Source organism: Dermacentor silvarum, chromosome 3 (genome assembly GCF_013339745.2).
Source record: "Dermacentor silvarum isolate Dsil-2018 chromosome 3, BIME_Dsil_1.4, whole genome shotgun sequence".
In the NCBI taxonomy this organism is placed as follows: Eukaryota; Metazoa; Arthropoda; class Arachnida; order Ixodida; family Ixodidae; genus Dermacentor; species Dermacentor silvarum.
The window spans coordinates 118,115,253-118,130,633 of record NC_051156.1 but is presented as its reverse complement, the minus strand read 5'-3'; the positions used below and the strand labels follow the sequence as shown (position 1 = coordinate 118,130,633).

At 46.4% G+C, this 15,381-nt stretch overlaps 2 protein-coding genes across 2 annotated transcripts in view; both read right to left on the bottom strand.

Annotated features, from left to right (window-relative positions):
• The window catches only part of LOC119445743 (monocarboxylate transporter 12-like), a 438,947-nt gene that overhangs the window by 270,570 nt on the left and 152,996 nt on the right, over positions 1-15,381 (bottom strand). The gene's annotated exons all lie outside the window — the stretch shown is intronic.
• The window catches only part of LOC119445739 (monocarboxylate transporter 5), a 37,277-nt gene that overhangs the window by 6,212 nt on the left and 15,684 nt on the right, over positions 1-15,381 (bottom strand). Inside the window, exons 2-5 of the mRNA XM_037710026.2 lie at positions 12,255-12,524; positions 7,284-7,427; positions 1,403-1,745; positions 520-1,052 (exon numbers count right to left, since the gene is read on the bottom strand). Of these exons, the coding sequence (XP_037565954.1) occupies positions 520-1,052; positions 1,403-1,745; positions 7,284-7,427; positions 12,255-12,426 (1,192 nt within the window). The 5' untranslated portion in view covers positions 12,427-12,524. The remainder of the gene's footprint in view (positions 1-519; positions 1,053-1,402; positions 1,746-7,283; positions 7,428-12,254; positions 12,525-15,381) is intronic.

Genomic DNA, 15,381 nt, shown 5'->3' with positions numbered 1-15,381 from the left:
CCGCATAAGCAATGGCTCATGCCCCCATAAACGCAGCCTCCCCATTACGACCACAGAAGAGAAGTGAAATTGCACGCTGGAATGGTGAGTGGCAACGGAGCCAGTTGTGCAAGAAGACGACGACGACGAACGCGGTAGCAATGGTACGAGTGCGTTCGCGCGATTGTGCCAAGGGACACCGACGTGCCAGCTGTGGCAGAACACGACGACGCTCGAGCCATTGCTGCTGATGATAGCTTTTTGCGTACACGCACGCCACCGGAATCTGTACCTTATAAAAATCTTCGCTTGAAAAATGAAATATTATGTACTCCCTTACACACATCCACATTTAGCGCAAGGCTCGTGCACAGGGGGCACTCGGTACAATAAAACTAATCTGTTTATTGTGAACACGGCAGCTGGAGTGATAGGTTCCTGCTCCACCTTCATAATCATGAAATAATTGAAGCATATATTGCGTCTACAAACCAAACAAGCACGCAATAAAGGCACGCAAAAAGTTCATTGTGTAATTACCTATGATTACTGGACTGACCAACGACACCGGCACCATGACCACGCCGATGATACCACTGGAGGCCGCAGTCCTCTCCACACCAAGGTATTCAGCGAGAAGCACGAATCGGATGCACAAGATGTATCCTTGCGCCATTCCCGCCAGGGTTGCTAACGCTACCGCCGGCGCAATATAAGTCACTTGTGGCATTGCCATCATGCAGACGCCGAATACTACAAAGCTAAACGCGTACAGAGGTCGGCGGGTTGAAGGCAAACAGTCCGCTAGCAGTGGAACCCCGATTCGGCCCACAAGTTGGCCTATTGAAGAGAACGTCACCAAATTTGTCGCGCTGTCAAGCTCGATGCCTTTGTCCATCCCGTAATCGACGATTGTCGTCAGGAACTCGACGCCACTGTAGTCTCCAACAAGGATGGCTCCAAGAAGGACGTAAAATGAAGGCATGCTGAAGAGGGCCAGGACTTGCTTCAAGGTACTGCTTTCGGGCTGTGTCGCTTTCTCTGTTTGGTCGGAGCACCGTCGTTTTTCTGAACTTCCATAAGAAAATCAATACCAAGTCAAATTCAGCTTTGATTCAACCGCAGGCATGATGGAAAGTAACGCTATAGGGCAGTTGCAAAGTAACAGATATAGAAATTCGCTATTCTTTCCCATGCGTACGGCACAGCAGTGATAAAACCATGCTTCGACGAGTCACTTCATTATCATTATATGGGCCAGCAAGAAATGATTTCTGGTTAATCTCAACAAAGCAACTGCAATAAGCATTTCCCTGCATAGCTTACTGAGGTTACCCCATGCAGAGTTTACGACTTTCTATGTCCGCTATAGGCCCCTGAATATCCTACAACGCACCAAGCTGTAAAAATAGGGTTGCAGTACCTTTTGGGAAATGCGTTGCCATCGCCTGTAGCTCCATAACTCCGCTCCTTGAAAAGTGCATCTTCAACAATTCCAGGGCTGTTTCGTTTGCCACCAAGTCTGAATGGGGAAGGGTTCCTGGCCAACATAACAATCACGAATGAGTTCATGAGAATTGCCCCGTACAACAAGAGTGCTCCTTCCAGGTAATAAACTTCCACCAGCCCGGTGAGTACGAACTGGCTGACTACAGCTGACAAACCAAATGCGATGAAAATGAAGGATGTGGCGATGGCACGGTACTTGTTGAAATGCAGCAGTGTGTATATGGTGGACGATGTGAGGAAGATTCCATGTCCCAAGCCTGCGTGGTACAAGAGCGCATTTTATTTATAACTCTTGGTTTGTTCAGGCCAGAAATTTTCCCTTTTGCGCAATATCTTTGGCACTAACTATCGATGCTTAACATACCCACATGTATCAAGGAACCAATAAGAAATGAAATAATACTTGCCACCCACTCTTAAAACCTACTTACAGTTAAGCATGATTTTTCCTGCTTGGTGAATAAATATTATAACTTATCAGAGGTAAATAATATAATGTAATATTCAAACAGATACCAATACTGATGAAGTATTTTAGGGCAATTATTATTTGATTAAATAAATATCGACGAGGTAGGTCACACATCTTTATTTCTCGACTGTACTAAGCGCATGCTGGCTGCTTTAGATATCCAGGCTTATTATTTAACACGTCATCAACTAATATACCAATATCTAGGCAAAATGTACTGAAACCCATCAGACGGCGCAGTCTATTAAATTTACCTATGCACAACAGATTTATGCCTCCGCTGTGTCTTTTCGTAGCTGGATTGACTATCAATTCAAATTTGCATCTCTATCCAAGAAAAAATTCTGCAGACCCCATATCAAGATAACTGTCTGCGGTAACGCGCTTGGCTTTAAAGCAATACAGCGACAAAACGTGTTGCCACCACCGAACCGCTTTATGCCTGAGTCCTGCACTGCAGTAAGACTCCTTCGGTTTCCATAAAAACACTCTGCGCCACCTAGCGACAAGGCCTCGAAGCCTGCACGTGGCCTCCGAAATGCATGGCGCGCAGGTGCATGCGCTGAGAAGCGCAACGTGCGGCAGCCGGGCTGCTCTCGCGCGTATCATTGTGCACCCGCTGTCCCATCTATGGCGCTGCAAAGAAGTCTCTGCCTGTGCTCCGAGACGAGATGTATAGCACGACGGTGCGTGCCCAACGCTGAGAATTGTTCTCTCTCTCTCTAACTGCGAACGCAGTGGCACATACACAATGACCCAATTTGATGAAACGTTCACCGAAGAGCGGCACATACATAGGACAGTCAATGCGCGGCTCGCAAAAGCCTTGACCCGGAAAACTTTCATCGAAAAACGGCGCACAGAGCCACTGCAATTGAGACTTGGCTCTTAAAGTATCCGGTTATAGTCCAAGAGGAGCCCGTGTGGAGTGAGTTCGATTCTTATCAGCATGGAATGAATTTCAAAGGTATTTTAATGGTACATTCGGCCGGTTGAAATGCAGTCAGGTTCATCACCCGCTTCACTGCTGCACGCTGCGTAGCTTACCTACTTGTTGCTTTGGTGCCTTACCTCTCACCTCAATCGCTGCTTCTGAGATCAGCCTAGTTACGGTTTCATTGCTTGTTCACTTGCTTGATTGCTTGCCTTCGAGAGTTGCTCACACCCACTATGGGGGATATGCCAAGAATCGGGTGATTTAATAAAACGGAATTATCGGAGTCTAAAAAGGATCCCTTTTGAAAAATATTGAATGGCTAAAGGAATGAAGTCACTCATTAACTCTATGTTTTCTTCATCTTTCTGTTTTAAAGCTGCATATTTGTTTCCGAGCACAGCCTGAATTGGTCTGCTTTTAGCCTTGCTGCGTCTAGGTTGGCCTGTTTCTTGACTAATTTTACACTTTCTCTCTTCACATTGAGAAAAAGCCTAGACCTTACTAACGTATGGTTACTGCACTTTACCCTACCTAACACTCCTACATCCTGCAGTATGCTGGGTTCAGCATAGAGTATGAAATCTATTTCATTTCTTGTTTTTCATTAGGGCTTTTCCAGCTACTTCCTGTTGCTACGCCTTCAAAAGAAGGTATTCATTATTGGGAGTTAATTAATTACCGTGAATACTACCAATATCTCTCCTCTAGTGTTCCCAGAATCGATGCCGTTAGTGATGCTTGGTCACCAGCCTGCTTTTTCCCCACATTTGCGTTGAAGTCGCCCGTGACTACAATATACTTAGATGCACCTTTCTCATCGCTAATTCCACATCTTCATAAAACTGTTCTAATACTTCATCCTCGTGACTGGAGGAAGGGGCGTAGGCTTGTACTACCTTTACTGTATACCTCCTATTCAGCTTTATTATGACGACTTTCTCTGTCGGCGCCGCCGTAAAATCTGGGCTCCGTGCGCATCCCATTCCGTTGAGCATCGGAGAAATTTCAATGATCTGTTTCCTCAATATAGTGCGGCACACTCCCAGTGGCAATTACCTCGTTACCGAAGTTGTCCGCAATGTGGGTCGGTGTGGAAATACGCGCACTTATCGGAACGCAGAATCATCGGGATAAGAAGGAGCCACCAGCGACCATCGGGTTGGCATTGCGTCGATGCAAGAGATTGTCCCGGACGGTGAAAAGGGCAGGTTGGCGACACAGGCAGCGGGAGATCGGAGATGCCGGCGAGGCGGAAAGGAAGTCCAAAAGAGAGGCAACCCAGAGATCCCTGCGTTGTTCTGACATGAAGGTATCGATATCGACCGACGAGACCACCTCAAAGATAGAGAGGGAGCACCTCAAATGTGTAGAGGGAGGCAGTGTTGGCTGGCAGCGGAGAGCGTGACAGAGCGTCTGCGTCAGCGTGCTTAGGGCCGGAGCGGCAAAATAGGCCTATGTCATAGTCTTGAAGGCCAGGAGCCCAGCGGGCACAGCGTCCAGACGAATTCTTTAGGGAGGATAACCAACAGATGGCGTGATGGTCAGTTACTACGTTGTAAGGACGGCCGTATACGGAAGGACGAAACTTTCCGACTGCCCGAACGACGGCGAGGCATTATTTTAACACGAACGTGTTTCATCCCGGGTTTCATGACTGATTTCCGGCAATTGATGTAACGGATGTGATAGTCGCCATCTAGGAGCGGTGAAGGAATGCACTGCATTGTGACACTAACGAGTTCCGACAGGGAGCGCTTCGGTAGTCACAGCACAGCGGAGGGTCCAACGCGGTGTAGCCATAGAATAAACAACCAAGTATAGCCTCGTCCATAGTTTCATACAATAATTATACAACAAATATTCATACAATAAAAACATTACTAATATTTTCCGACGGCAGGATTCGAACACAGCAAATCTGGAAGAGAAGCCCGATGTTGAAACCATTAAACCACGGACGAACGGCTCGACACGCGACATGAAACACCCTTACGAATTTATCATGGGCAAGTCAGTGCATTGAGACGCTTGGCGCTTTTCGATTTGGCCACCTCGCAAGCTGAACCGTTGTAATTAGTAGCGATTGTGCGTGTGTTCAGCGTCTTCTGCACTTCGAAACGTATACATTGCTCGGAAATTAACGACAATGAAACCATATGAAGCGCAATAAACAAAATCACAAGAACGTTTAAATCCACAAGAACGAAGCTCAGACAAATCCATGTACTTCCGATCATTCCCATGGTGGCTGGACGAATGTAACGCCAGAGTATGTGGCCCCGTGTACGCAGTTACCGCACATGGTTTGGCCATATAGGTGTTCCGTGGTTTGGCTTTCGCGTCGGATTAGCCTATGGCGCCTCGTCGCCAACGGAGTGCGGCTTCAACGTGCATCAGAAGTGCATCGCCTACGGCTTCGCTTGCGATGGCACCACCTATGACAACTGCTGTGCTAAGCGCCGCAGAAAGGCAACGACGTCGCCGGGCGAATCTCGCTTTGCTCCGCCGAGAGACACTCCGCCATGAAGCAAATGCCTTAGAGCGTTCGCGGCGCACGGTGCGCGCTCTGCCACTCGCATTCCTGCCACTGAGCACGTCGCAGCTCGACTGGCAGCCCAAGCCATTGCGGAGCCGGATCAGAATGCTCGCACCTTCGCCGAAGCCACTCGCCAGCAGGACGGCGCTCGCCAACAGGTCGCCGCGCGCTAAGCAAATCTGCAACATAGTCGCCGCGGTCCACAAATCGTGCCCCTTTCGCTGAATCGGACCGTGAGTTCATGAAGCACACATGCAACAGCCTCTGTGAAGACACGTTTCACCTTCGAGGGATAAAAAAAGGCACCAACCATAGTTTGTTTCGGTAGCACCGTAGTTGCGCTCCTGTTTGGACCGTGCGCGACTGGGGTAAGCAACGACGTGCTTACAGTAGCCACGATTGCACTGGGCAAGGATTATGTCCTTCAGTGGGATCGGGGTGTCGAAGTCCAGGCGGAGACGCCAGGAAACGGCTTAAGGCCAAGAACGTGGTGTCGCGTGCAGGAGACTATAAGGGTAGTAGTTGGCGCCACTAAGAGTTGTGTCAGGGGGTGATACAATCGGGGCAAAATTGCGAACAATGCGTCTGGAGTAAGGACAAAGGCCGACGCAGGCGCGAAGTTCTTTGAGCGTCATAGGTTTCGGGAACTCTGCCATAGCGCGATGTTTTGATGGGTCGGGAAAGATTCCGTCTTGGGATACGACATGACCTAGCATCATAAGCTTGCGCTCGGCGAAGTGGTACTTTTTCAGGTTCTGTTGCAGGCCTGCGTTGGTCGAAAACGTCAGTATTTGCCTAAAGCGGAGAAAATACGTGTTCAAATCCGGTATAATAAAACGATGTCCTCCAGGTAGCATAGACACGTGCTTCATTTTAGGCGGCTCAAGATATTATCTATCATTCTTTCAAATGTCGCAGGGGCATCGCATAGACCAAAGGGTATCATGCTAAATTCGTAAAACCGCCCGCCACTCCCGCTTTCATGACGCGGAAAAGCATTGAATTACTCTTGTCGACAGACCCACTCATTTCGCCATATTATATGGTTGCCTGACACTGGTTTATGCCGTCGTCATCATTTGGGAATCGTCATCTCATTGTCGTCGTGCCAACGTCGTCACACCAATTTTGTCGTTCCACCGACGTTATTCCTTCTTCGTCATTACATATTCTTCACTACATTGGCGTCATACAGTGAGTATACAGTTTGTCATACAGTCACTACATTGGCGTCATACATTGGCGTCATACATTGGCGTCAAGCGAGTCATAGTAAAGTGCGAATATACGGATTACATTGCATATTGGCGAAACAATGGATGTTTCAATATGACCAGTACAGATGATGAATAAACGTCACACCAGAAATGAGTTGTATCGCTACATTGCTCGAATTCTAGCCACATTACCATCGACATTCCTCGCGAGATGAGTTCTATCGTAAATTTTTCAATTCCCATATCTTTACGAAATCAAAATTTCATTGCAATTTTTTTCTGGCCCCTAACAAAAATATATTTTCCGTTGCGATGTGCAGCATTCATCATGGCCAGGAATGCAGTAGCGCGGCCAGTCGTCCTACCGTAGCGCACAATTCTTCATCCTCGGAGACGCAGTAAGTGTGTTAAAAATTTTACGCGTTGTTTTCACGAAAATTTTAGTGTTGTATTGATTATCATAAATGCTCTTTCTCAAAAATACAACAATGATGCCGTGAATTTCGTAAGAATGCATATCTTTATTCTTCTGGGGGATAAATGAGCATGACTAGAGGTGGGCAGCATCATTAAAGGAAGTGAGTCGTATGAACCGGGAATCATTATGAGAAAGTAGTAAATGGGAGGTCTTACCGTGAATAACCCCTAATGTTATTGTCATCCAGAAAATGTTGGGAGCAAACGCCGACAAGGTAAACGCCGCAGATGTGAGAATCGTGCTAAGCAACACGATGTAGAATGTCTTGATGCGTCGTTGAAGGGCATAGACGACCAATCCTAAGAATAGAAAGGCCTTATTGGTTATCTATAATCAGTACACTAAGGCTACGCTTATCAATTTTGAAGTCCTCTGCACTGGCAAATATATTGTCACGATTCGTTGAAGAAAGATGCTAATACGCGCAGGTGTGTAAGATCACTAGAGAAATGCAGCGCTTGTAGCAGTATTCATGTGTATATTAAGAAATACATAATAAAAAGAGATCTGGTAATAGATGATCCATTGAGTCGGCACAAAGTACATATTCGGACAAAAGTACCCAACCTTTTTTTAACATTGAAGGGCACACAATTTTAACGCGTTTATTCGTTTCCCAGCTTCCGGGCTTCCGCAACTGATGATAATGACCTGCAAAGTGTTTATACTTCAGTAGCAAGGGCTCATTGCGCATGTGGGGCCAGATCATTAGCACTGTAGCATTGCATGTTGTTTCAATATAATACGCTGGCCATGTACTCCGGAAAATGTAGTTGCTATAACCATGCCGAGGGAGTGAAATTTTTTGTCACCAGTTTTCTTCGTTTATGGTTAATCAGCTACAAACACTGTACAGAATGCAGCAATGTGGCGCAGTACGCTTTTGAGCCATCCAGTGGAGATTCCTAGGTCGAGACAGTTTCCTCCACAGCACGCGGTGCTGTTATGATCGGCCTTCAGGTCGTCGTCGCAAGCTGGCGTAGCGTCTTTAGCTCGCTTTCCTTAGTTGAGCTAATTACCTTTATCTACGAGAACAAGATAAAAATTTGCCCGTGGTGACGCTTGACACACTCGGTGAAGCCGCAACCTGTGATAAAGCAAGCTTGACTTGGGCATTCTCTTGTGCGCGCTCCCCATTGGACATAGGCAAGCTTCCACTCCCTCTTGCCTCGGTCATTGTTTGCACCCGCAGCCGCACCCCGAGATGATACGGACAACACGGTTCAGCAACGAGGGGGAAACGGCCATTGCCCTGGCAAGTCCACAAACGGTCCAGGAAGCTGCCGCCGTTATACGCGAGATCCAATTTAACTGGCCCCGTCATCCGCGTTATTGAGGCCGTCATGGCGCCACTGTTAGCCAGAACCACTTCAAACACTGATACGATGCACTGCCCGTAAATACATTTTGCCCCTTTTGCATCTGTTTAATTGAGGGCCTCTAAGAGTGGCTCATACCCCCTATGGGGCTTTGGCCAAGCATCGGATGAGTTAAGAAAATAATTAACCGAGTCTAAAAAAATACACTATAGAGAAAGGCTGCTTCACAATGACCGCTTTTCCTCATCGTCTCTTGATTACTGCGGTGAAAGCCACCTCGTCCATTAGTGGTCCTACCAGCGGTCCAACAAAAGAGTGGAGTGGTGTCCTCCGTGCAGAGACAAGAGCCGCTGTTCGAAGTGAGAGGTAACGAGACGCGAAAATTGTGCACAGTCATCTAAAATTTTGCAATCAATGTGAAGCTAAACCTTCCCGAGGCGTTCAATGAAACGATATAAATTTGCCCGCTTCATTTCTGCTTTTTTTTTTTGGCCATAAACGAAAGTGGCGCGTACGCTTGATGTTCTCGCGCACCAATACTGCGCAATGTGACAACTTTGATTTCTCCATATATGTTTCTCCCTTTATAGTTACTTATTTTAAACGTACCGCCAACTTCTTGGACGATCCCCCGTTGTCGCTATGTGCCAGAGTATGAAAATTATAGTCATTATCAACATGCCACGACCAACTGAAAGAGCCAGTTGGCGTTGGCACTATGGAAGTAAAAATGCGAATGCGGCTGTAAAAATGCGAATGTCACGACCTGGTGGACCGAAAATTCAGATCATTAATTAAGGATAAGGGCCATGGTATATTTAAGCAGTGTGCGAGATGCCTCTTTCCCCATGCACGAAAATGTTTTCTTTATAAAATCACACGGCAGTGTTACCTGCTAAAGCCTGGCTACATCATAATTGCATTTTTGTATCGTCTGTAAACTGCCGTTTTACCGTCATACCCGAAACAATAGAGCATTGTTTTATCAGTGTTAGAGATGAAATATTCTTTGGGAACGCGCTTCAAATGACTGCGACGAAAGACTTTCAGTGGAATCCGTATGACGTTCGGTATTTGATTGCGCCTGATAACGATTGCGCCCTTTGATAGGTTTTCACTAATGGACTACGCAGTTTATTATTGCGATAGCAATTATATGGACACTTAACCGGATTTCTGCCGTCGTCGTCGCCGTCGCCGTGAGGTTCCGTACAAATAAAATCTTCGTCGCGCACCGTATGCCCGAGCGGAAGCGTGCGGGGACGCGCGCTATCACGGAGAGCGAACGCACTCAACCTCCCGCGCGCAAGCAAGGAAGCGGGAAGCCAGCGCCGGAGGAAGCGGGGGGGGGGGGGGGCACTTCTAGTCTGCCAACAACCGCGCTCGTCGCTCGCCCGCACAGTCTCTTATCTCCACACGGCTCTGAGCTTTGTATGCGCTGTGCATTCGCCGCTCAGTTTCCGTTGAAGCAATAGACCGCATGTAAATACCTTCGCCCGCTGCGGCGTATGCGCTTGCTGCCAGCGTTTTGACAGTCGTTGTCTGCAATCATTCAGTGTGATCTATTCATGTTTGTTTGCGCGCTCACACCACGCTTGTTCATTCAGTTAGTATTAAAGACAAGAATGATGGAAAGCAATTATGAGCCTTTTGTTTCTTCGTTACGGTAATTTAGTAGATCGACTGTTCACGTAGATGACATCTATGACCAAAAAAGAATTTCAACTGAACTGGTACTCTCAATTAATTAGGTATGTGTCGTTGCCTACCTTTTAGGTGCTACCATGATCGTACTTTCCTATTGACTAGTAGTCCCACAAATTCTGTTTTTTTTTTTGATAAGGCGAAAGCCTTAACTGCCTCATCACACGATGGCCTTGAAACCGCGGCGTGCGGTGCAGAAAGTCGTGTGAGCTCGCCTCGCTCAGAGACGCGCTTGTGCCACTGCTCGCGCGTTCGTCCTCTTCTTCCACAGCTGGCTCCGACGCCGCTCATCATGCCAAAAAGGCAAAGTAAATTGAGATAGAGTTAATCAGGCACACGAAGCCACGACCTTCGGTGAGAGTCGAACCAACTGCCTTTGGTATTAAGGCGAATGAACAGTTAATTATTACAGATTTAATTAAGGCATTGAAACACAAGACCTCTGGTGGGAGCCGGACCCGGGAGCCTTGGGGTTAATTAGGCTTAAGTTAATTAAGGCACAGTTAATTAAGGTAGCATCAATAACGGCACTCGAACCCACGACCTTTGGTGCGAGATAACAAGTGACAAAAAGCGACAACGCATTTGAATGAGAATGTCAAGTAATTAAATGAATGTTTGGCATTCTCTTTGGCATATGCTAAAGTGACTGTAAATTTTTATTTCTTATGAGACATTTGGGGCCTTTTGGTTCTGTAGCTTCTATGCAATGCTAACTCGCCTCAATAAATACCATGTATGAAAGAGAGAAAAACATTGCGGCCTACTTTTTAGAGCACAGGGCTGCTGTACTGGGGCGCCGGGGTTACTGTTTTATGAGTGACGAGAAGTCATTTGTGAGCGTCCGACCTGCGACCGGCAAACTTAGCGGTCGACCCAGCCAAGATGTCGTCAGTGTAGACTAGGAAAATTCGCCTTAATAAGGCACGCGGTTTGTCCGTTTCTTCTCGACTGCCGATGCTAGCCTGTCATCAGGTGGAATCGTTGATACAAGGAAGCAGTGAAAGCCAATTGCAGGGCAAGAAACCCTTCTAGCACCAGCAAGCTCATTTACCAACGCGAAACCAAAGCAAAATGGCTCGAACGAGGGACAAAAGGCTGACACCGTAAATGTATATCGTAGGTCACCAGCCCCGTGCTCTACATAAGCGTGTTTGGGGCCGTACATAAGGCGCCTAGCAAGAATGTAACTTACTGCTTCGAGTAAGATCTCGTTACAATAAAATAAAGCTCTTTCCCTATACGGGTAATGTCTCCAAACTCACACAGGATTGGCTTAAACCGCGACTGACCTGTACGCCCTAGTCGGACTGAACCTAGCTGAGATTTAACCGGACCGAAGTAGGCCTTAGGTCAAGATTTTCAGCGAGTACGCTATTGTACGAGTCTGAGTATATTTGATCCCATAACTTTGCAAGCCCGTCTAAGTTACATGTGCAATTCAGATTTCTGCAGTGAGTCTTATATTACTGACTCGCATTGAGCCTGCGCTCACGAATCCCGAATATTGAATTGGCGGGTCTGTGAATCTTAGTTTACCCGAGTGATATTCCATATTTGTTGCGCTAATAAAAAGCGACAACAAAAGCTGAAAAGAAAATGAGAGCTGTGTGTTTCTGTTTCATGTGTGCTTTCGTTTTTTCAGCGTCATAATGACGAGTCAAGCCAGCTAGTCCAGCTCTGTGACCTAAAAAGGTGCCGAGTGAGCAGTTCCTGAGTCTTGAAGTCTGAATAATCTTGCCCGAGTCTTGTTTTTGCCGGTTGAAGCATAACTTAGACCGGCGGGGTCTAATTTTGATCAGTACAAGTCGTCCAGGTATCACCTAATCTTGGTGTGTCTAAGTTCAAGTGAGTGAATAGAGTTTCCCAAATAATGGTGAGTCCGTGAGGCTTGATCACGAAGCCGAACATGAATTATTTCAGTGATTGGAGGTTCTGCCTAACTAGGTTGTCAATTTAAAAAGTGTGGTACATCTCTATCGAGACTATGCTGTAGACAGTGACAGTGATCTCAGACAGTAAGAACGACTCATGAATTATTGTAACAAAGCGGCGATCCCACTGTAAGAGGATGCAACAACTTTAGCACAGCTGCATAAGTACCTGAAAGCTGGCTTAGCATAGTGGCGATGCTTTTTGGCCATGAAGCCGTCTCCCTCGTTATACCAAACTTTTCCACGAAAAATACGAGGAGGACCCCGAACCATGTCCAGGGCATGCATATCAGGAATGCAGATGCAGCCATTGCAACCGGCACCATCCAGCAACGATCCATGGCTGTTTTTCGACACCCTGGACCTGAACGATGTCGTGGTAGAAGCGGCGGGTGAAACGTCTCACGTCAGATTTTCACGGGAACAGCAGAACATGGAACTGCAAAATAATTTATTTACTATGTTAGTGTCTGGTATAGTAACTTAAGCATTTATCAAGCTTCTACAGCCTCGAATACTAAAAAAAAAGTCGCAGTTTCGTCCGAAACATGAAGCGTCGATTGCAATAGCCAATTAGTGCACAGTTAGCTATAGGAAGTAAGGATAGTAGTTTTATCGGCCGTATAAACTTGTAAACGTATGATTATGCTTACAAGTTCCATCCTCAATACAGGCTAATGATTATGAAACTTGCAAACACATACATACTAGCTAAATTGACAAGCATGGTGTCACGCGTGCCCCATGAAACATGAACGCATTGCATTCGATGGCAGCGAAAACTCGCTGTCAAAACGCTGTGTTGAGTAAAGGCGGCAGCAGCAGCGACCGAATTGACCTTCGTCCCACCGCTAGCATCAGCGCCGAACTAAGCCGCGAAAACACAGCTCAGGGAGGAAGGTGTCTGCCTCGGCCGCAGATGGCTTTCAAGATACAGCCGCTTGGGCGGGAGTGCGCAGCGTAGTACGTGGCCTCCGCTCTCCCTCCCCTAACCCCGGAGGCTTCCTTCCTGGCGAGCGCGCACGGTCGCTCCCAGGCAGCGAGTAAAACGAACTCAGCACCCGCCCATCCAACCCTCCCTCCGGAGCCTTGCACGCGACTTGGAGACGGGGCACTTCCGTCCCGCTTCGTTCGCTTGCGTGCAGGAGACTGAGCCGCGATTGCCTGCTAACCCGCGCACGCTTTCACTCGCACATACAGCATACGCCGCGCGACGACAATCACCCGTGGACTTCATACGGAACCTCACGGCGATGGCAGTAATGCGTCTGAAGTGTCCATTTTATTGCTATCGCCATAAAAAAGCACAGCGTACTGCAGCTATTTCTTCGGATCTGACCTCATTTACTGCGACAGCAGCATTCTCCTGCAGTGAAGACGAGTATTACTGCATATTACTGCATATTTAACAATTAATTGTGTTCGCCCATTACGCTGAACTGGAAGAGACCCCTGTGGTTAGAACGGTTCTTTAAGGTAGAGGGATGGGTTGTGCAGAAAATAAATATTCAAAGCAACAATAAAAAGCTATGAAATGTATAATTACCTTTGAACGGTAATTATATTGTGATAATCCAGAATGGGGCGTGTTATATAGATAAGTTCTGACCTTTCATTTTTTGTGATGTGCGCAACCTTCATTCTGTATGACAAAGTATTGAAGGTTGCGAAAATCCAACTACGTAGATGGACAGACTTCAGAATTGTGGGATCCCCTTTGTCTAAGCTGGTTATATTTACTGAGGTAAAACACAAATTTAGAAGTACACTTCTTTACAATTGTTTGACCAAATTCTCATGCTACTCTTTTTTTTTCGGCAGTTGAATATTTTAGCATTTAAACATAGTTTATTTGGATAATCTTCCTACTACTGCTATTTGATTATTTTGGTTTGCCTTTGGTGAAAGTCCCATTTATTTGTTTGCGTTGTGCAGTAGGACAACCTCGAAGCACCTACATGATTTGACGTGACTGCAGCGTGGTACCTAATATGGCTAACAAATTTCAAGTCTTCTTACACCATTTTTTGCATTCAGTTTTTGTGTAAGTCAATATTTACGCAGCAGGGGAGGATGCAGCTGTTGTCTTAAAAGCTTCATGCTTTTAAGGCACGATGACTTGTTTTGATTGTTCCACCTGGAACTTTCGAATAGGCTCCGAAGCTGAGCTTCTGCAACTGATGTCACGAACAAAATGGCGCATTGTCACCTACAAGATTTGAGCAATTTCATTTTTTCTGTAAATTTGTAGTACCTACTATAAGCACTTGGAGTCTATGAGCAATGGGACTTATTGTGTAAACCACGTGCTGTCGTCGCTCTGACGTCGTGGTTGCGATTGACGTTGTCAATGCTTCCGACGTTGTTTTCAACTAAGCAGCTTATTCTCGACGCATTATTTATCGTGGGTATCAGCCATGTTTGAGCCATTTATCAGCCATGATCGCTGTCATGTAGGCATCTTTGTTCCGCTGAATGGTGGTTATATGAACATGACATTGCAGAATCGCTCGCCAACATAAATTCATATTGTTATGACCACTTTTTACGTGATGCACATAACGTAATCCACATCCACTGCAGTATTGCTCGTTATGACCACCGAAATACATGCCCATATGCCACTGCTCCCAGAGTCTGTATGTGACTCAGAAATCTTGCCCGAATTGCTTAGCACCCGTTGTTGGGCGATATCTGTGCGCTTAGCGCGCTCGTCTCACAAATGCATATTACATTGCTGGCATGGTTTCGAATCCAAGTCGAGCCAGTTGTAGTGTCGTTTTATTTTGTTTGCCACGCTGTGGATATGAAGATGCTGGGGATGATGAGGTTGCCTAACGACGAAAAAATATTCATTGTTTGTCATCCATGACGACAGCAGTCGTAAATAGCGTGACAGAATTGACAGAGGAACAGGGCAAACCAAATTTCGAGCTCACAGCATTCTTGCAGTAAAAAAAAATGACATCCTGTTTGGAACGACGTTTTCTGCTGAACGAGTTTAGCGCCTTGCATTGATACCAGCGGCGCGAAGGTGGTGGGTGAACAAGGCGGTGCCGCGACACTCCTTTGTCTGATAAGCGTTCTTCGTTTAGTACCGCTGACTTATTATAAATATCGGGCAACAGTGGAATATATCTGATCATGACAAATTTATTTCGTGTCAGTAAAACTTTCACCCTCCTAGCACCCCCTGTTTTCGTTATAAGGCGTCGCCCGACATATTTTTGCATTAATAATGAGATTTTCGCACCCCTGTTATCTAGAAAGCCTAGAATAAAATTATCAAGGCATCA